The sequence below is a fragment of the Phocoena sinus genome, chromosome 6 (genome assembly GCF_008692025.1).
Source record: "Phocoena sinus isolate mPhoSin1 chromosome 6, mPhoSin1.pri, whole genome shotgun sequence".
Classification (NCBI taxonomy): Eukaryota; Metazoa; Chordata; class Mammalia; order Artiodactyla; family Phocoenidae; genus Phocoena; species Phocoena sinus.
In genome coordinates, this window is record NC_045768.1 from 113,461,964 (window position 1) to 113,483,095 (window position 21,132).

The window sequence follows — 21,132 nt, forward strand, 5'->3', positions numbered from 1 at the left end:
TTAGTTGGTTATAAAATTTTAAAATATTGGGTACTTGAAAGATTAAACATGATACCAAATACTGAATGAACTTTCATATATATTCATTGAATTTATTTTGGTTTTATGTGAGGACGTAGAAAATGGAAGAATTGATAGCAAACTGGAGATCATCAAGTATCATATAATTTTCAAAAGGCAGATTCTAAAAACTAGACTAGTTTTTTTCATGTTCATCCCAGGCAAGATTAAAAGTAGAGCCTGCAAACATCTTAAAAGGAAGCAGTCGGGCTTCCCTGGTGATGCAGTGGTTGAGAGTCCGCCTGCCAATGCAGGGGACACGGGTTCGTGCCCCGGTCTGGGAAGATCCCGCATGCCACGGAGCGGCTGGGCCTGTGAGCCATGGCCACTGAGCCTGTGTGTCCGGAGCCTGTGCTCTGCAACGGAAGAGGCCACAACAGTGAGAGGCCCGTGTACCGCAAAAAAAAAAAAAGAAAGAAAAAAGGAAGCAGTCATCACTGCAATGCAGCATAAATTCACAGAGAATGGATTTTGTCAGATACAGCCTTTATTTCTTTTTAGGGTTGTAGGCTAGAGCTATAGTTCTCAACCTGTGTGCTGAGTCAAGTTGGAGCCTCACAGTGCCTTGGATATTTTACAGTTGTGAGGGAAACGTAACTACATCTGTTGGACAAAGTGTAGACCATACTGTTCAGCAGTTTTGACCTAACTGTTTAATGAATGGGACTGCTAGGTATTTCTTTTGGCCTTAGAGGCATTGTGAAAAAATTACTTAGATACCTAGTGGGGTATATAAACTTCAGCAGGATACTGTTACCAGGGTGTCTCAGTGTAGACATGGTAAAGAAATATAAATAAAAATTGTTAGGTGGATTAGTCATTGGTTAAAGAATTATATTCAGAGGATGCTGGTTAATATTTTGATGTCCAAATTAAAAAAGTTTTAGAAGCGTGTCCTCCTGTAACTAATCTCCATTTTTAAAGAGGACATAGAAAAAACATTCAAAGGATATAGTCATATTTCCAGAAGACATAAAGTGGAAAGAAATAGTAGATACGTTGTATGATTGATCAGGAAACAAAATAATCTCAGTAGACCATAGCTACAACTAACTTGATTTAGAGAAAACTTAATGGGAATTTGATATAGTTTTGAGTCTGAAAAATTATCTGACCAAATAAATATACCCTTGGAAAAGGTTTGTAAATAGCATACACTAAAAAGTTGACCTAATGACCTTTCATTGCCTCTTGGATCAAATTGCAGCCCCTAAGTGGCCTGCAGTGTCTCTTGGAGGCCTGTGTCCTTCCTTGGCCTTATCTTCTGCTCTTTCTTTCCAGAGTTCTGGGAGTGCAGACTTAAAAGACATGTTTTTTCCTCATCCTTGTTCCTGTGTACCTGCTGCCCTCCCTTGCCCAAATTTTTGCTGGTTAATTCCTACTTTTCTGGCGTTGGTTTAGGTTGACAGGTACTTACTAGGTCTATAAAATGAAAAATAAAATAAAATTGGAGACCTGATTGAGGACTTCCAACTTTTAATTTGCCAAGTAAGCTCATTTAAAAAAAAAGTTTCTCAGCCCTAATTCCATCCTTTGGTAAAAGAATGAACATTTTAATGTGAAAAAAGTAGGGTGACACAGTCTTAGAATGCAGATTGTCCTTTGGGATTAAATAAATTTGGATTTGTGAAAATTATATTAGTCGTTTCTTTATGTTGTTGACAACTGTTGAAAACTCAGTGATGAGTGACCACCGGTTAGGGGACGTACCCAGGCTGATCACCATGCTCTTCCGAGCCTCAGCTAGCTGTGGTCTGGGCTGCTCTCACATCCCGCCGTGGGTCTCCTCATGAGGCTTGAGCTGTGAGCCGGAGAGCCCCCTCGGTTGCTGCTTGGATGGCTCCTCAGGGAGCTTCTCGGGCACCCCCATCACTGTCGCCATCGCCACCACTGTGCCTCTACCGCTGTCCTCATCTTAGGGCTTTTATGTGTAACGTTAGTATAACCAGGTTTCACACAACTCTGCCTTGGTCAGCAAGCCATTCTGTCTCGTGAGGGCAGCTTTACAGCTCTTGCTTCTTTCAATATGTTCGTTTTACAGTTCAATATTAAGAAGTCAAATTTATTTATTTTGTTTTCAGATCCTGCTACGGTATACACTCCAGTAGGTTAAATTAGGAAAAGAAGCAAGTTAAAACGCATTGATAAATCAGCCAGTTAAAACACATTTGAAGGATTTGCTTCTCCTGCAAACTCCTTGTGAATGAAAAAGGAAAATAATAAAAAGCTTTCAAACTAGTATAATGATATATTGCTATAAGAATAAAAATGCCCTTACCTTTTATAACTAGTAATCATTGGTAAGAGACGAATTCAACTATTGTGTGTGTGATATGCTCCTAACTTCATACTTACTAATACCCCCTGTCTCTTATTTACGTATGTATTGTAATCCTTTTCCACTGTCGTAGATCAATAACTTTTCCTACTCCATCACACTTAAAGTGTTGTCTTTTTTTTTAACATTTTAAAATTTATTGGTATAAAGTATTCCATACTGAAAGCAACAAACGAACAGAAGTCTGTTTCTCCAACTGTGTGAACACACAAGTGCCATTAACAATGAAGCAAGCTGTATATCCAGCCTGGAGAATTCAATGGGTCTGCCTTCTCAATCAGTACTTTCATTTTAATGTCATTCATATCCAGGAATTACCAATGCACCTTGGTACAAGGACTCATTTGTTTGCAATCTGGTGTGATATGAAATTATTCTAAGACAGACTATCTTTTAATATTTGGTACACATTTTAAAAAAACTTTTTATTTATTTTAACATCTTTATTGGAGTATAATTGCTTTACATTGTTATGTTAGTTGCTGCTGTATAACAAAGTGAGTCAGCTATAGGTATACATATATCCCCATATCCCCTCCCTCTTGCGTCTCCCTCCCACCCTCCTTATCCCACCCCTCTAGGAGGTCACAAAGCACTGAGCTGATGTGCTATGTGGCTGCTTCCCACTAGCTGTCTGTTTTACATTTGGTAGTGTGTATGTGCCCATGCCACTCTCTCACTTCATCCCAGCTTACTCTTCCCCCTCCCCATATCCTCCAGTCCGTTCTCTACGTCTGCATGTTTATTCCCATCCTGCCTGTAGGTTCTTCAGAACCATTTTCTTTTAAAGATTCCAGGTATATGTGTTAGCATACGGTATTTGTTTTTCTCTTTTTGACCCACCTCCTAGAGAAATGGAAATAAAGACAAAAATAAATAAATGGGACCTAATGAAACTTAAAACCTTTTGCACAGCAAAGGAAACCATAAACAAGACGAAAAGACAACCCTCAGAATGGGAGAAAATATTTGCAAACGAAACAACTGACAAAGGATTAATCTCCAAAATATACAAGCAGCTCATGCAGCTCAATATCAAAAAAACAAACAACCTGATCCAAAAATGGGCACAAGGCCTAAATAGACATTTCTCCAAAGAAGATATACAGACTGCCAACAAACACGTGAAAGGATGCTCAACATCACTAATCATTAGAGAAATGCACATCACAACTACAGTGAGGTATCACCTCACACCAGTCAGAATGGCCATCATCAAAAAATCTACAAACAACAAATGCTGGAGAGGGTGTGGAGAAAAGGGAACCCTCTTGCACTGTTGGTGGGAATGTAAATTGATACAGCCACTATGGAGAACAGTATGGAGGTTCCTTAAAAAACTAAAAATAGACCTACCATATGACCCAGCAATCCCACTACAGGGCATATACCCTGAGAAAACCGTAATTCAAAAAGAATCATGTACCACAATGTTTATTAAGTGTCATCTTTGCATGCCAGTGTTTTGCTTTATTCAAAGGCATTTATTTATTTTACTTCCTTTAATCCTCAAGTTCCATTTTAATGCTGTTTCCTTTGCTGAAGTCAAGAAAGCTCACATATTTCCTGATTTTAAAATAGTGGCAGCTGGCCATCCTGTTGTCCCCCTTTCACTTAGGATTCATAGCCAAATGTTCAGACCTCTTTTTTCTCCTCCTTTCGCTCAAGGAAAAAGAAAACCTGAAGGAAAATCGCAAGTGGCTTTTTGGTCTTGTTTTTCTGCTTACCAAGGTGATATAGATTAGCTTTAGAAATATTGGAAGGTATCAGTAGGTGTTAGAAACAGGAGAAGAAATCACTGCTCATCCTGCAAGGCAGTCAGTATGAAAACTGTGGTCTATTTTTGCATCTTTTGTTCATATTTCTTTTTCTATAGTTAGAGGAGATCAAATCATGCACAAAGTTTTATCTGCTGGGGTTTCTTTTTTTTTTTTTTTTGGTATCTGTTTTTATTTAACATTTTTACCATAAAAATTTCCCCATGCAAAAAATTGTTTTCATGGGACTTTTGATGTCTGTATTCGATTCCAGTGCTGTTACCTATAGTTTATATAGCAAATCCTCTAATATAAGACATTGTAATTTTTCACTTTTTTGAACACTTTGTGTTTGAACATATTTTTTATTTCTCACTATTTCTGTAGAATACAATCTTAGAAGGGTAATTCCTGGATTAAAGGACTTGCTCTGTTATGTTCTTTATGAAGGCTCTAGAAAGAAATATTACTAAGTTTATTGAATTTATGAAATTAAATTTATTTAACTAAATTTATTAACTAAATACTACTAATTTTCTTTCTACAAAAGCTGTGCCAATTTATGCTCGGTCTAACAGTATATGATTGTGCCCATTTTATTGCCCCCTGACTAGTACCAGTTACTCCTAGGAGCTAAAGAAGTTTTTGAAAAATATAAAATTTTAAATTAAAGTAATGGAGGAAATGAAGCTTTCACTATATTCACTACTGGCCACACAACAGAATATTGACAAAGCATGTGCCCATGAGGATGGGGATGAGGAGGATGATAGTGACATAAACATAGGAGCTGCTGCTGGGTTGCGTACTCTGTACCAAGACCACCGCGGAGGGATTTACGTGCCTCACCCGTCCCCGCTACCTGTGGATTGTGTGCTTGTGGATTTGCCTGCTTGCTAAAATTTATGTGTAGCCGCACATCAGTACTCCCAGTCCCTTCACGGTCATTCCTGGGCATGTGCAGAGCCCCAGGGACTTTGAGTTGCCCAGTGCGCAAGTCCCAGCTGAGCGGGAGCAAGGCCAGCTCTGCTTTCCTGTTTCAGCGCTCATGAACAAATGTACTTTCATAGTCTGCTCAGCTGCATTTTCTGCATTTGGGGGCATTTTGCTGGTGATTTCATTGCTTAAAATGGCCCTCACGCCTTATGCTGTCTCGTGTTCTTAAGTGCAAGAAGGCTGTGATGTTCTTATGGAGGAAATATTTGTATCAGAGAAGCTTCATTCAGGTGTGAGTTACAGTGTTGTTGGCCGAGAGTTCAGTGTTAATGAATGGACCCTGTAATAAGGTGTCTTTAAACAGAAACACACATAAAACAAGGTTGTATATTAATCCATTGGTGAAAATGTTGTAGCAAGAGGCTGTCAGGAGCCTAACTCTGTAATTCTCCTCGGGGTAATCATTCAGTATGTGCTAATTCATATTCGCGGTGACTTTATACAACATAACTACCAGGAATAATGAGAGTTGATTATTATTAGCTCATCTAGTCATCCCCAGTGCTACAAGGCACATATTACTGTTCCTAGTTTTATAGATTAAGAAATTGATATATGATAAATGACTGTATAAATAACTAATTTCTTGAAGGCCACATAACTGTTTATTAGTAAAACCGGGAGTTGAAGTTGGACAGTTTGGTGCCAAAGTTCACTCACTTAACTTTTGTGCCATATTGACTTTACTAAGGCTTGAAACATTTTATGAGGAAAATTAGAGAAGCTGGGAAAATTTCGCTACCATTAAAGAAAGCATGCTTAAAGGAACAAGTTCAGAAGAATTGGATGGCTTGTCTTGTAGAAGAGGAATTAGATTTCTTTGTAGATCCACATTGTAGAAGTACTGTGATTAGAAGTAAAGAAGTAGATTTCCATCCATTATGAGGTGTGTTTAGTGGATGGGCTGTTGTGGGATTTAATCAGTGCTCTCAAACTGAAAGTATTACACTAGGGGTTTGAATGACCATGTGTCAGGGATATTTAGATGGGGATATGAGAATACTTTATTCAGCAAGAAGTTGGATTAGTTAATACTCAGGGTCTCCTCCAATTTGAATATTATGATTTTTTAAAAAAATTTAACATCTTTATTGGAGTATAATTGCTTTACAATGTTGTGTTAGTTTCTGCTGTAAAACAAAGTGAATCAGCTATACATAGGCATATATCCCCGTATCTCCTCCCTCTTGCGTCTCCCTCCCACCCTCCACATCCCACCCCTCTAGCTGGTCACAAAGCACTGAGCTGATCTCCCTGCGCTATGCAGCTGCTTCCCTATTCTTTTGTTGAACTTTTTAGCACCATTGGCATTATAGAGCATTTTCTCCACACTGTCATAACTTCTGGTTTTTATAATTTGTTTGTTATTGTCATATGTAGTCAGTTCATTTCCCTGATTCAAACTGAATTAGCAAACTGAAATCTATAGTCATCTAAGAGTGCTTCAGGTTATCTTTTCCTCATATTTTAGATAGCCCATATTTGCTTCTTCCTTTTTCATGGTGTTATTTTTCTTCTTCCCTTTTTATCAGTAACTCTGGCTAGTCCGACTTTGCTTTTTATATCCATGTCTTGATAACACACCTCAATTAGCATGTTTTTTTGAAGACTAACTTTTTACAGCAGTTTAGCTTCACCACAAAACTGAGGGAGACGGTACAGAGATTTCCCACATGCTGTCCTTATACCCATTGTCAGCGTCCCCCACCAGAGTGGTATGTTTGTTACAGCTGGTGAGCTTATATTCAGTTAGCTTTTAACGTTAGAACCTCAATCACCTCAATCACGTGAGACCATCTTATGAAACCATTGAGTGCCTCTAATCATTTGCATTTTATTGAGCTTTTACTTTTCCAAGTCTTTTCCTTTGTATTGCTTCATTTGAGTAAAGCTGACAACAATTCCATTCCCTCAGATAGACATTATGCCACTTAAACAGAGGAGGAAGCTTAGTGAATGCACCCACGACATCCTTTTTTCATTTCATTAACCCTATACCACCCCAACTCTTCTACCTTAAACCATATTGGCTCATTTTTCATTTCTCGGATTATTTCTGCTACCTAGATTGCTGCCATTTTTATGTTGCTTTCACCTCTTAAACAAATCCATTTTTAGTCATCTTTCAAAATTTTTAATTTCCCTTAGTAAAAGGTTTGAGCCATGGATATGAGGTGTCTTACCCAGATCTTTCCATTTATTCATGCATTTGTATAAAAAAAAGAAAATAATTTCCTTTTTTCTCTTGTCAGGATGAAAAAGAGTTTGTCTCATTATTTCTTTTTTACCCATTTTAATGTCTCTGTATTTCACTTTCCAGATTCCTAATTTCTTACTGTGTATTTGTGGCTTATATAGTATTTATATTAATCATTCCTTTACTATTAATCTAGAGTAATGTTCTAATTTTAAGTGGCATAAGTTTGGAACTCAAAAGATATGGTCTATTTAATTTGTTTAAAAAAGAGTATACACATATAAATTCTTTTATTTATTTATTTTTGGCTGTGTTGGGTCTTTGTTGCTGTATGCGGGCTTTCTGTAGTTGTTGGGTCTTTGTTGCTGTATGCGGGCTTTCTGTAGTTGTGGCGAGCGGGGGCTACTCTTCATTGCATTGCACGGGCTTCTCATTGCAGTGGATTCTCTTGTTGCGGAGCACAGGCTCTAGGTGCGTGGGCTTCAGTAGTTGTGGCACTCAGGCTCAGTAGTTGTGGCTCGTGGGCTCTAGAGCACAGGCTCAGTAGTTGTGGTGCATGGGCTGAATTGCTCCACAGCATGTGGGATCTTCCGGACCAGGGATTGAACCCGTGTCCCCTGCATTGGCAGGCAGATTCTCAACGACTGAGCCACTGGGGAAGTCCCACATATAAATTCTTAATAACATTTAATGAAGAGAATGACTATTAAATGACTATTAAGTTAATTGACTATTTCCTCTATCCCTATAAGCCTTGCACACATATATAGTTTGTGCTCACAGTTCAGTACAGTTTTACTACTGAAAGGGGAATAAGAATGGGTTCTTTTTGGTATGTATTAAGTAGTAAACAGAAATGCATGTGAAAAATGAAAGCAGTATAGGTTTTTAAATATTATAAGGAATCATAGAATCAATTAAACTAGTTTTGTCCTTTATTTTTTTGATAAGGTATATTACTCTGATTGATTTTTATATGTTGCACCAACCTTGCATTCTTGGAATTCTGTTTTATACATCTTATATCTTCAAAGACAGATGTAATATTGGTAAATAGTTGACAATAAGTATTTGTTTAATAAATGAGAAGATAAAAGAAATAATGGTAAGCAATAATCACTACAGGTTTTAAGTTTGTGATTGAAAGCAACCAGTTATATATACTTGCTTATTTAAACCAGCTTTGGAAAAAACTATTCAGTAAAGCAAAACTTATAGATTACATAAATAAATAGAATGGATAGTACTATATTTACATAAATGCTGTGAACATTCTTTAAATCAAAGCTGTTATGTGTATGATCAGGTTCTTAGTAAAATATTTCTTTGTAGCTGAATTATTTGATTTAGTGAATCAAATCAGTCAGTGAATATGAATTAACATATGCTGAGTTGGAACCCCAGACTGACAAACATTGGAGATACTCAGTATCTTAGAATGGGAAATCAAGCATAAAAACTTTATAGAAGTTTTACTTTTATAAAGGTTAGAAAAGGAAGTCAGCGCAGTCAGGATACAAAGCAGAGATTTTATCTAATTGTATATGGTGGTGTAAGCGTCCAGGACTCCTCAAAACAGCCTTATCAGTAGCTGTACAGTTTCAGATGACATATCTGAGCGTCATACTCTCTGAAAGTTTATCTGTCGTCTTTAGGCCCAGCCTTATATAAATGGGGCTATAGCAGACCAGAATAACAGCCTTGCCTATATATTGAGCTGGTCAAAATGTTTGTTCAGGTTTTTCTGTAACATACAGAAAAATGAACGTTTTGGCCAACCCTGTATATGAAGGAGATTTTCCTAGCCTCAGCAACCAGAGAAGAAAAAGAAATGAAAGGAATCCAAATTGGAAGAAGAGAACTAAAACTGTCACTGTTTACAGATGACATGATACTGTCCATAGAAAATCCTAAAGACGCTACCAAAAAACTACTAGAGCTCATCAAAGAATTTGGTAAAGCTACAGGTTACAAAATTAATACACTGGAAAGGCTCTGAACCAGCTATAGAGATTATCTAATCCTAGAAAATTCCAATGATGGAGTTTCACAAGAATATCTTTTAAGCACTGTGAAAGTTAAATGAATCTTAGGGCACTGTCTTCCATAGCTTTATGGTAAATCAGATTTTAAATTTCTACCATTTAATTTCATATTTAAAATCCTTACATGTCTCAGTACAGTTGACCCTTGAACAATATGGGGGTCAATCTGCATATACTTATAGTCAGCCTTCCATATCTGAGGTTCCTCTGCATCCATGGATTCAACCAACCATGAACATGTAGTGCTGTAGTATTTACTGTTGAAAAATATCCGCATTAAGTGGACCCACACAGTTCAAACCTGTGTTGTTCAAGGGTCAACTGTAATTGTTAACAAAACATGTAAAAGAAATGACTATTTGGGGTATGAAAATCAGAAGTGTTTAAATCTACTGGAAGAGAGAAGGCATTATTTCATATCTTTTTCTGAGTATAACTTAGTTATGGTCCATCACAGAGGCTGTAGGAATTTTGTGTGCCTTCGTAGCCAATATCTGAGAAGTACAGTCAATAACTTTCTCATCTTTCTTCCTTACTCACAAAATTACTGCAGTTGATACTATGCAATGAGTTCTCTGTTTACAGGGGGTGGGTTTTGTTTATTTTTGTATCTTTCCTAGTACACGGTAACAGACACAATATATATTATAAATTTATTTATTTATTTTTGGCTGCATTGGGTCTTTGTTGCTATGTGGGCTTTCTCTAGTTGCGGTGAGCGGGGGCTACTCTTCGTTGCGGTGTGTAGGCTTCTCATTGCAGTGGCTTCTCTTGTTGTGGAGCACGGGGCTCTAGGCACGTGGGCTTTAGTAGTTGTGACACGTGGGCTCAGTAGTTATGGCTCACAGGCTCTAGAGTGCAGGCTCAGTAGTTGTGGCGCATGGGCTTAGTTGCTCCATGGCATGGGGGATCTTCCCAGACCAGAGATCAAACCTGTGTCCACTGCATTGGCAGGCGGATCCTTAACCACTGCTCCACTGGTTAGGGAAGTCCCACACAATATATATTAGATGTTCAAAATGTCATTGATATTTTTTAGTTGTCGTCTAAGGCCAACATGTTTACATTCTCTCATAGTTGTTAGAGGAAGATACAGAAACATAACTGAAAAAGATGGAAACAAATAAGCGTGCTTTTAGTTTTTTCCCCTAATCTATCCATTTTTCTTTTTAATAGTTGTGATATTCAAGGAATTCAGATTTTACTTTTTACTGCAGTTTTGAAAATTCACACAAACTCTTCCTTATTTTTGATGAGCTTTGAAGTTGCTACTCTGCTGCTTTGATCTTACTTCCATACTGATTGATATCTTTGATGCAGACTTCTGAAATAAGCTTACCTACTTGGAAACTATTGAGATTTTTCTGTAGGTATAGTCTAAAATCATTTTATGTGTCTATAAGTAGAATAGATTAAATGAACATAGCAGTGGAAATTTTACCTCTATTTAAAATAATAATGTCTCCAATTTAAGTGGTAGATTCTAATATATGTGTAGCAATTTCTTCATTACAGAGGAAGATTTTACTTCATGTCAGCCTTCATATTTTGCAAATATCTCTAAAGAAAATATGTAGAAGAAGTGTAAATTTAAACTTTTTGAAATATTTAATGTTCAGAATTTCTAACTTTGCTATTTGTCCAAATTCCTCAGGCAGAAGGGGCAGCTGGCTGTGGAAAGAGCAAAGCAGGTAGAAGAGTTTCTACAGCGAAGACGGGAAGCGAGGCAGAACAAGGCTCGGGCTGAGGGGCATATGGTAGGATTTTGTTTTTGAGATTTTTGAACATGTTAGTATTCAAAGTGAAGGTCTGGAACAAGGTAGGTATAAACGCCAAGAGTTGTAATCCTTTACAAACATTTCCTCTGAACATTTGCAGAGCATTTAACCTCTCTTCAGCTATTTCTTTTATGCCAAGCGTGAAATTGTATTGTTCCTTGGTTAATTGAGAGTAAGTTCGTAGCTGTATCCTTCCTTTTAAAAGAGTTGAAGTAGGTATAGCAACCCAGATATTTATATTAAATAAGTAAGTTCTTACATTACTTTTTTCTTCCAATATGCTTCTGGTTTTAAATACTTTTAAGTAGCAAAGAATTGTAGAAGAAAAATGGGAAATAAACATTTGGGTAAATATACATGTAACTGCATTTACTCAAAAGTAAATTAGAAACAAAAGTATTTTAAAGCCCCTAATTATTCCAGTTAGCTGAATTAAGTCATGTACATAAGAAAATATTAATAGTTTTAAATCATCATTTCAGTAGTTAATAGTTTTGACTTGCAGAGGTACACAAATGCCTTTTCACCTTTTGTCCACAGAACAAGTGGTGACTGTTGGTCAGCTCAGCACCCGTGAAGCATCATGCTCACGTAGGAAATAGGTCAATTGTATGGTAGTGTGTGTTCTTTAGACTTAGATTTACTGTAAGTCCATAAGTGATATCTTTATGAGTTAATTAATATAGTTATTCCAATTTAGGATTTGTTTTTTCTTTGAAATAATATCACAGAAAAATAGTTAAATTTTTTAATGGTTACCCTGTATATGTGTAACACCCATGAGCTTGTTTTTCTAATACCTGGAATTAATCTGTATTTGTATCCTCTCTATAGACAGAGGAGAACCTCCTTTGTTTTCCCTTGCCCTATTTCTCCCATGTTAGTAGCATCTGGAATTTTAGTTACAGATTTTAAAAATAGTTATTAGACTTACCAAGATTTACACATTTCTTTCCTCAGCACAGTTCCTTATATACTACTGTCCTCCCTCAGTTTGTCTTCATGATGGAGACTGTCCTCTCGTAACCTTTCGGAGAGAAACTGTCAAAGATTTGTTGGGAAGGTCCTTATTTTGTCTTCACACTTAAATGTTAATTTGTAGTGGTGGTCTGCTGGTGAATTTGCTTAGCATTTATATGTCTGAAAAAGCATTTTGTCTTCTTTTTTGAAAAATATTTTTGCTGGATGTAGTCTTATAGGTTGAGAGTTCTTTTTCTTTCAGTTCTTTAAAGGTGTTTCTCCACTTACATCCTGGCACGCCGGTTCTGACCAGAAGTCTGCTGTCATTCTTAAATTTTCCTCTGCGTGTAATGTGTCTTTTCCCTCTGACGGCTTTTAACATTTCCTCCTTATCGCTGGAAGTGGATTGATTTAGATGTATCTTGGTGTAGTTTTCTTCATTTTTATTTTGTTGGGGGTTCATTGAGCTTCTTGGATCAGTGGATTTATTGTTTTTATCAAATTTGGAAAAATTCAGCCATTCAAAATCCTTTTCTGTTCTCCTCTCCTTTTTCCTCTGGAGGCTCAGTAGCCATACGTCAGCTTGCTGATGCTCTGTTCATTTCTTTTTGGTCCTTTTCCTGTGTTTGGTTTTGGGTAGCTTCTGTTACTGTATCTTCAAGTTCATTACTCTTTTTGTCTGCTTTGTGTAATCTCCTCTGCTCTTAATCCCATCCAGACACTGTATATTTTTCATTTCAGATACTGTATTTTTTAATCTCTTAAAATTTATTTGGGTCATTTTTATACTTTCCATGTCTGTCTTTATAATACTTACACTTTTCTCTACCTTCTTGAACATACGAAATATGATTAGAGTCGCCTTTTTAATGACCTTGTCACTAATTCTATTATCTGTGTCATTCCTGAGTCTGTTTGTTGACTGATTTTCTCTTCATTTGGGTAATCTTTTCCTGCTTCTTTCCCTACCTGGTAATTTGTGGTTGGATGCCTGGCATTGTGTATTTTAGCTTGGATTTTTTGTATTTAAATACAAATTAATAAATTTATTCTGCGATGCAGTTATGTTACTTGAAAATAGTTTGAGTCTTTCAAGGTTGATTCTCAGCTTTGCTAGGCAGGTGGAGAACAGCTTTTCGTCTAGAATGCACTTGGCACCACCACTCAGGCAGTACTCTTTTTTTTGTTTGTTTTTTACTTTTATTTGCATTTACTTTTTGCAGCATTTATTCTGGGGCCATAAGTTTTTGTTTCTTCAATTTCTTCGGGGATATCTTTTTCTTCTGGGCAACCTCCTCTTCTGCTTTAGGAACAATCTGTTTTTTTTCAGTAAGGATCATCTCAGTGTGGCAGGGAGAGCTCATGTATAGGTTGATCCAACCATGAGCTGTGTAAGTCCTGCGCTGCGTCTTGGGGGCTTTGTTCGCCTGGATATGCTCAATGACCAGAGAATCTACATCTAAGCCCTTAAGTTCAGCGTTACTCTCTGCATTTTTGAGCATGTGCAGTAAAAATTCAGCACTCTTTTTGGGCCACCGACCCTGCATGCGGTCCCACTGTTTGGCCTGGGCACACATACCAACTCCATCATTGTAACGACGGAATGGCACACATTGCTTCTTTAAAGTGACATCCTTCAGATACTTGGTGACTTTTCGGATATGCATACCCTTAACGGCCTGGGCCGTTTCACAAGTGTTCTTAAAGTGAACACGAAGATTTGAACCTCTCGACTTGCATGATTTTGTGGGGTTTTCTGGGTCAAGTGACTAGCGAACCATTTTTAGAGGTCACCTCAGGCTGCTTACCGGAAAAGCGAGGCAGTACTCTTGACGCTCTGATGATGGATTGGTGGTACTCCAATGCTCTGTTGATTTGGAGGCCTTTCTAGTCTGGCTGTTGGAAGTGTGATGTGTTCCCAGCCCTCAGTGAGCCTGAGGGATTGGTGATGTCATGGTAGCCGTCCCTCAGCAGGAAACTCAGGGGAAACCTCTGCCCATTCCAGGACTCTCTGGGCAGCTCTCTCTTCCTTGGTACCCCTTCCTGCAAATGGTACTGCTCTTCAGCCTCCCAAGCTCTGGCTGCTGTTTCCCTGACTCAGGACACCCTCTCCCTGTGCTGCAGCCTGGAGACTGGGCAGTTGCTGAGCTTACCTCACTTGTTACCCTTCTCACAAGGATCACCGTCTTGTGCTGCCTGTTGGCCAGTGTTGGAAAATCGTTGTTTCATCCACTTTGTCCAGACTTGTAGTTGCTGAAGGTGGGAGGGTAGACCTGGTCCCTGTTACTCCAGCACAGCTGCAAGTGGAAGTCTTGGCTGGTAGTTTGCTGGGTGAAGAAATGTGGGTGGCAAGCTCTCCCCACCCCACCTTGAAGCTGCTGCCTCATCATGGTCTCATTGTCGCTCTCAAGTCTTGTGACATGGTTTTCCTTCACGTTCCTCTGTAAGGGGTTTTGCCTCTCTGAAAGCTTTTGGCACCGTTTTTCTGCCTTCCGTGTTCTGAAATATCGCTTGAGTGTTCTCGGTATTTTTAATTGACCTGTCATGACTCTAACCAGATGCCTTCAGTCTGAGCGCTCACCTTCAGTTCTGGGACATTCTTAACTGACGCTTGTTCACATATCGCTTCTCCTTTTTCTCCTTAAGAGAACTCCCGTTAAATGGATAGACTGGAACCTCTGCATCAAATGTCTTTTTTTCTGTACTTTTATTTCATCTTTTTTATCCCTTTGTCCCTTCTTACTGTTTTGGAAGGATTCCTGGGCCCTAATTTCAGCTCGTAACATGTTCTTTTGTTTTCTCTACTCTGCTCTTCAGCCCATCCAGTGATGTTTTCTCTTAAGTTTAGAAACTTGTATTCTCATGTCCATGAATCTTCTTAGTTTTCCTTGAAAGCTCCGTGATCTTGTGCTCATTTCTCTAATGATACTTTGGTTATCATAAGGTCTTGTTCTTAGTGCACTCTTGGCCGTGTCACCTCGGTGTCTTCAGTTTTTTTTTCAGCAAGTCTGCCCCCTGTTTCATGGTACTGGCATCCCTCATACATTTAGTGTTCTTTCTGGTGTGTTCATGTTTGGGGGTGTCTATTTTACCCTTCGTTGCCTCTGTTTGGGTGGCCCCCTGGCGAGATGGGCACGTGTTGCTGACCTCTCCTCTGTTCAGTTTTTTCATCACAGTAGAGGATGGGTGGGACACGTTGCTGTTCGGCCAGGCAAATACGTAGCAGCTTACTTTCTGGGCATTGGAGACCCCACCTTCCTGGGTGTCACCGGTCACCTGGAGCATCGGCCTGGCCTTTCGGTCCGGGCTCTCTCACTACTCGTGTCTGAAGGGAGCTGCTCGTGGAGATGGACAGTGTGCTGGGTGACCTCTTCTTTAAGTGCCATTGCTGCTGTTCCCCTCGTGCCCCGGCTGCCAGCTCATTGCAGAGCAGTCTCCTGTTGCTCACATCTGCTGCCGAGGCCTCTTCCCTACAGGCTGTGCTCATGACGCTTCTCATCTTAAACCCACGTGTGTACTTTCCTTACCTCTGGGTTCCTTCTGTTCTTGGGACTACCCAGAGTTTCACTTGTTTGGGAGTGCTGGTATGCATTCACTTAACAACTTCTCAAGTGTAGAATTTTGGAAGAAGGGGAGGCCATGGTCTCACTGCAATCAGATATTAGTATTTTCATTTTGTTGTTTTATCATTTTTAAAAGATGTGCTTTAGAAATCAGTGCATTTTTGACAGTGATTTTTATATGACTTTCCAAGGTTCGTTTTGTTAACCTGTATAGAGTTTCTTCATTCCCTACATGACTATATGTGTACGTGAAACTTTACTTTAGAAAAATGTGGCTAAAAAGTGAAGAATTTTTACTTTTCAGTATATTTGGGTGGATACATCGTATATTACTTTCTTTATTCACTAATATAACAACAAGGCAGTGTGTTAAACACTTTGGGGGTAATAGGTTAATTAATTGATTAAAGATGACTTAATTAAAGCTTACTCAGATATAGTTTCTCTCTGGAATAACTTAGAGTCTGGTGTTAGACAAGAATATATATTCTGGAAGCGTGAGGTAAAGAACAGAGGCGAAAGCTGAGGTTACCTGTGGGGATTTTAAGATTTTAAGTTCACACAATTTTAAGTTCTAAATTGGAACTTTTTTATGATGAGGTAGAGGGTTTGTTTAAAATTGGCCTCTCCTTTTCCATGCTGTATAACACAAATTACCATAATGTAGTGGCTTAAAGCAACACAAATTTATGACCTACAGTTTCTCCGGGCCAGGACTCTGGCACGTTTTAACAGTTCTCTGCTCCTGGTCTCCTGAGGCTGAGGTGGATGTGTCAACAGCTGTGTCCTCAGCTGGAGGCTCAGCCACCTTCACCGACCCCTCAGGGTGCTGGCAGGACTTCCCTCCCTGCTGCTGTGGAACTCAGGCCTCGCTGTCTGAGAGCTTTGACTGGGACCATGTGGCCCCTTCATCTCAGCGTCAAAGAACTCCCTGTACATCAACCCCCCACCTGCCGCTTCTACAACCAGCCAGGAAAACTGCATTTAATGGTCAGCTCACTGGTTTAACACCCCTCATCCCATTTATCGTGACCTAATCCTGGGGTTACAACCCATCAGACTTGCATACCTGGGGAGTGGGTGTGGGTATCGGGAAGCCTTTGGGGTCTTCTCCAGGTTCTGCCCGCCACAGTCCCTTTGCCTGTGACTTAGAGGCCGCGTCTGGGGATGTAGACAAGGTGACGGGGAGGAGCTGTCTCGAGCCCGTGCTTGGTGGTGGAGCACGCAGCCCAGGCGTCCACACAGAGCCTTGTAAGAAGTCAGCTGTATTAACATGAAGTTTAAATACAGTGAAATTCACCAGTGTTGGGAGTGTATCTGGATGGTGTTGACAGGTGTATGTAGTCATGTAACCACTGCCACAACCACAGGACAGCACCATTCCATCATTTCTTCAAAGGTTGCTCCTCTTGCCACCAGAGAAAAAGCTGTCGGTATGTGAGATGATGGATGATAACCAGACTTACCATAGTGATCCTTTCTCAGTACATGCGTGTATCAAGCCATTATGTTTTACACCTTAAACTAGCCGTGTTGTAAGTCCGTTGTGTCTCAGTAACACTGGAGGATGAAGTTTCCTTGTGCCCTGTGACAGTCAATCTTCTACCAGCTGTAGGCAACCACCGGTCTGCTTCCTGCCTCTGTGGTCTTGTTTCTTCTAGAATGTCATGTAAAATTATTATACAGTATATGGAGTTTTGAGGCTGGTGTGTATGAGTAGTTCTTTTTTATTCCTGAGTCATATTCCATCGTGTGGATGTACTACAGTTTATTTGTTCAGTCCTCAGTTGATGGGCATTTGTGTAGTTTCTAAAAGAGATGCTTTTAAAGCTCATGGGAGTAGCCGATCATTAAATTCCCTCAATTATATGCTCCCCATGCTCCCACAGAGCCCTTCTGTCTGAGTGGGCATATCCCTCTTTATTACGTGTAACTCAGTTGGTGACTGTTTTTACTCTAAGACTTCTGAACACTGCTGGAGAAAGTTAAAGCTGTGGTGACTAGTGTCAGATGGGTTTATGGCTCTGGTTTCAGCAGAGCTGTCAGTCCTTCTCGGCTGTCCTCTGAATCTCCGTGGTCAGCAGCCTCTCCTGTTGCCCACAGTGGGGACTTTCCTCCATGGTTTCATCCTTCTTCCCTTTCTGTGAAGATAATCATTACATCACAGAGAAAATTGGGCTTAAAAATCCCACATTTCATCACATTTTCTGCCTCCATACTTATAAACTTATGCATAATTGTGCCCAATCTATCCTTGTTTTCTCCAGTCTCAGAGAAGGATATAACTTCCTCTGTTCAAAAGTAATCTTCCTGTTCCATCCTATTTGGTGATTCTAATGCTGGTAATTGTTCACATTGGTCGTTTACTGGGTGCTTATGTGTCAGCCTTAGTTCTAAGCTCTATACCTGTACTCACTCACTTGTCATAGCAGTGCTCTGAGGCAGGTTCTGTCGTCTTCCCATGTTACATCTCACTGAGGCAGAGGTGGAGAAGCTAAAGCGATAGCTTGAGCTTTACAGCAGCCAAATGATAGATTACATCGTGTTTGAATCCCTGCAGTCTGACTTGAGAGCCCACGCTTTCATGGCCTTATTTTCTGGGCCATGCTGTCTGTTTCCTCAAGGGTCCTCCTTACTCTATCACTTGTTTCCTCCCTTTTCTGAACTTCCCATCTCTCCTGGCATAGCCCATAAATATATTCATGTTTCTCACGTTCCCGGCTCCTTCCTCCTCTTCATGGCCAGACACCTCAAATGAATGAAGCTCTGTTCTCTGTCGTTGCTTACCCGCTATTCATAATCCTGTTGAAATCCTGTTGAAATCCTGTTGAAAGTCACCGATGTCCATCCTGCCAAATATAATCGAGTATTTTAAATCTTTATCTTACTTGACCTTTCTGTGACATTTGATCTCATGAGTTACTTCTTCAAAATTTCTTCCTTGCCTTCCGTGACACCAAATTCTCTTTCTTTATCCCTTAGTTTTCTGATTATTATTTCTTAATATCTTCTTCTACAGGATTCTCTTCTTCCGTAGTTTCTAAGGCTGATATTTCCTGGGGTTCTGTCCTTGGCTATTTTTCACTGTAAGTTAATACCCTGGGGTGATCTCACTCACTATTCTACAAGGGACTGGTGACCTCAAAGTCTCTGTCAGTTACGCAGACTACCCTCCTAACTTCCATCCTGTCTAGCTGCTTTCTGGACATCATTTCCTAGCGGTCACATTGGTACCTTATTTTAAAATTTTCCTTTTATTATGTAAATCATCATACAATAACATTAACTTTATTTTTCTTTTCCGGTTCTATGAATGTTAACACAAGTATAAATTCACGTACCCACCACCACAGTCAGGATACAGAACCATTCCATCACCCCAAAACTCTCTCGTGCTCTCTCTCAGCATAGTCATGCTGTCCCCTCACTCCTAATGCCCTGAAAGCCACTGTCTATTCTCCATTACTATGGCTTTGTCTTTTCTTCAAGAATGTCTTATATGCTATTTGTGTGTGGTATATATAATAGTATGTAACCTTTAGCGGTTGGCTTCTTTCATTCACCTTGATGCTGTTCATCCAAGTTGTTGCATGTATCAGTAACTTTTTGTTTTTTGTTGTTGAGTGGTATTCCATTGTATGGATGTGCTACAGTTCATTTATTCATTCACCCACCGAGGGACATTTGGGTTGTTTCTAGTTTTTGTTAATTAATAATCAGTGCTGCTTTGATCATTCATTTACAGGTGTTTGGAAAAGAGTAAGTTTTTGTTCCTCTAGGGTAAATGCCCAAGAGTGGCTTTTCTGGATCATATGGTAAGTGTAGACTTACCTTGAGTTTTCAAAAGTCAGCCATTTGGCAGAGCACTCACACCTTTTTGCCTTCTTAGCATCGGTGATCAAGAGCGCCCGTTGCCCCACATCCTCATCAGCATTCGGTATTGTCTGTGTCCTTTAGTTTGGTCATCTAATCTATGTATAGGGGTATCTCATTGTTGTTTGATTTGCATGTCGCTAAATGTTAATGATGTTGAATCCCTTTTCATGTGCTTATTTGTGATCCTTATATCCTCTTTAGGGAACCGTGTGTCTGAGTAATTTGTCCATATTAATTGTGTTGTGTTGTTACTGTTTTGTTTTGAGAGTTCTTTATATTCTGGACAAATCTTTTATTGGGTAAGTGATTTGCCAATATGTTCTCCTAGGTGGCAGTTTGGCTTATCATTCTCTTAACAATATTTTTCACAGAGCGCAAGATGTTAACTTTGATAAAGTGTACGTTTTCAGGTTTCTTGTTTACGGATCATGCTTTTACTCTATCATGTCTAAAAACTCTCTGCCTATCCAGCAGTCATGAAAATTTGCTCCTATTTTTCAAAAAATTTTTTTTTTTTTTGCGGTACGTGGGCCTCTCACTGTTGTGGGCTCTCCCGTTGTGGAGCACAGGCTCCGGACGCGCAGGCTCAGCGGCCATGGCTCACGGGCCCAGCCGCTCAGCGGCATGTGGGATCCTCCCGGACCGGGGCACGAACCCGTGTCCCCTGCATCGGCAGGCGGACTCTCAACCACTGCACCACCAGGGAAGCCCTCAAAAAATTTTTATAGTTTTACTTTTAACCTTTAGACCTATGATCCATGAAAGAATATGTTTTTAGTGTGGTAAAATACACAAAACATAAAATTTTCTGTCTTAACCATTTAAAAATATACAATTCAGTAGCATAAGGTACATTCACAATGTTATCTTCCTTCTGCTTGATTTCTGTTTATTTTGCTCTTATCTGGTCTTTTAAGGTTGAAGCTTAGATAGCTGAGGGTGAGACCTTTTTTCTTTTCTAATATTGGTATTGCATGCTGTAAATTTCCCTCTAAGCACTGCTTTAGTTGCACCCCACAAATTTTTCTGTGTTCTATTTTCATTTTAATTCAGTTCAAACTTTATTGTAATTTCCCCTTGAAACATCCTCTTTGGCCCAGGATTACTTAGAAATGGGTTAATTTCCAAGTGTTTGGACATTTTCCTACTTTTTTCTGTTACTGTTTTCTGGTTTTATTTTATGATCAGAGAACATACTTTGTAGGACTTCATTCAGTCATTTTACATTTGTTAGTGTTTGTACTTTGATCTAGAATATGATCTATCTTTGTGAATGTTCCACATACACTTGAAAAGAATGTGTACCCTGCTGTGGTTTGGTCGAGTGCTATATGTTTCAATTAGATCCAGTGAGTTGATGCTTTTTAGTACTTAATCCATGCTGACATTATGCCAACATTGTTTGATACTGAGGTAGGAGAGTAGAAGCCTTCAGATATAATTATAGATTTATCTGTTTCTCCTTTTAGTTTGGTCAGTTTTTCCTTTCTTTCTTTCTTTTTTTTTTTTTTAGAGAGCATACACATTTAGAATCGTTGGGGTTTTAGAGTGAATTGACCTTT

At 39.2% G+C, this 21,132-nt stretch overlaps 1 protein-coding gene and 1 pseudogene across 3 annotated transcripts in view; one reads left to right on the top strand and one right to left on the bottom strand.

Moving 5' to 3' along the window:
* Window positions 1–21,132, top strand: part of NEK1 (NIMA related kinase 1) — a 215,009-nt gene that overhangs the window by 80,733 nt on the left and 113,144 nt on the right. For all 3 annotated transcript variants that reach the window (XM_032634868.1, XM_032634869.1, XM_032634870.1), the window contains exon 17: window positions 11,048–11,150. In XM_032634868.1, the coding sequence (XP_032490759.1) occupies window positions 11,048–11,150 (103 nt within the window). The remainder of the gene's footprint in view (window positions 1–11,047; window positions 11,151–21,132) is intronic.
* Window positions 1,786–13,912, bottom strand: LOC116755424 (annotated as a pseudogene).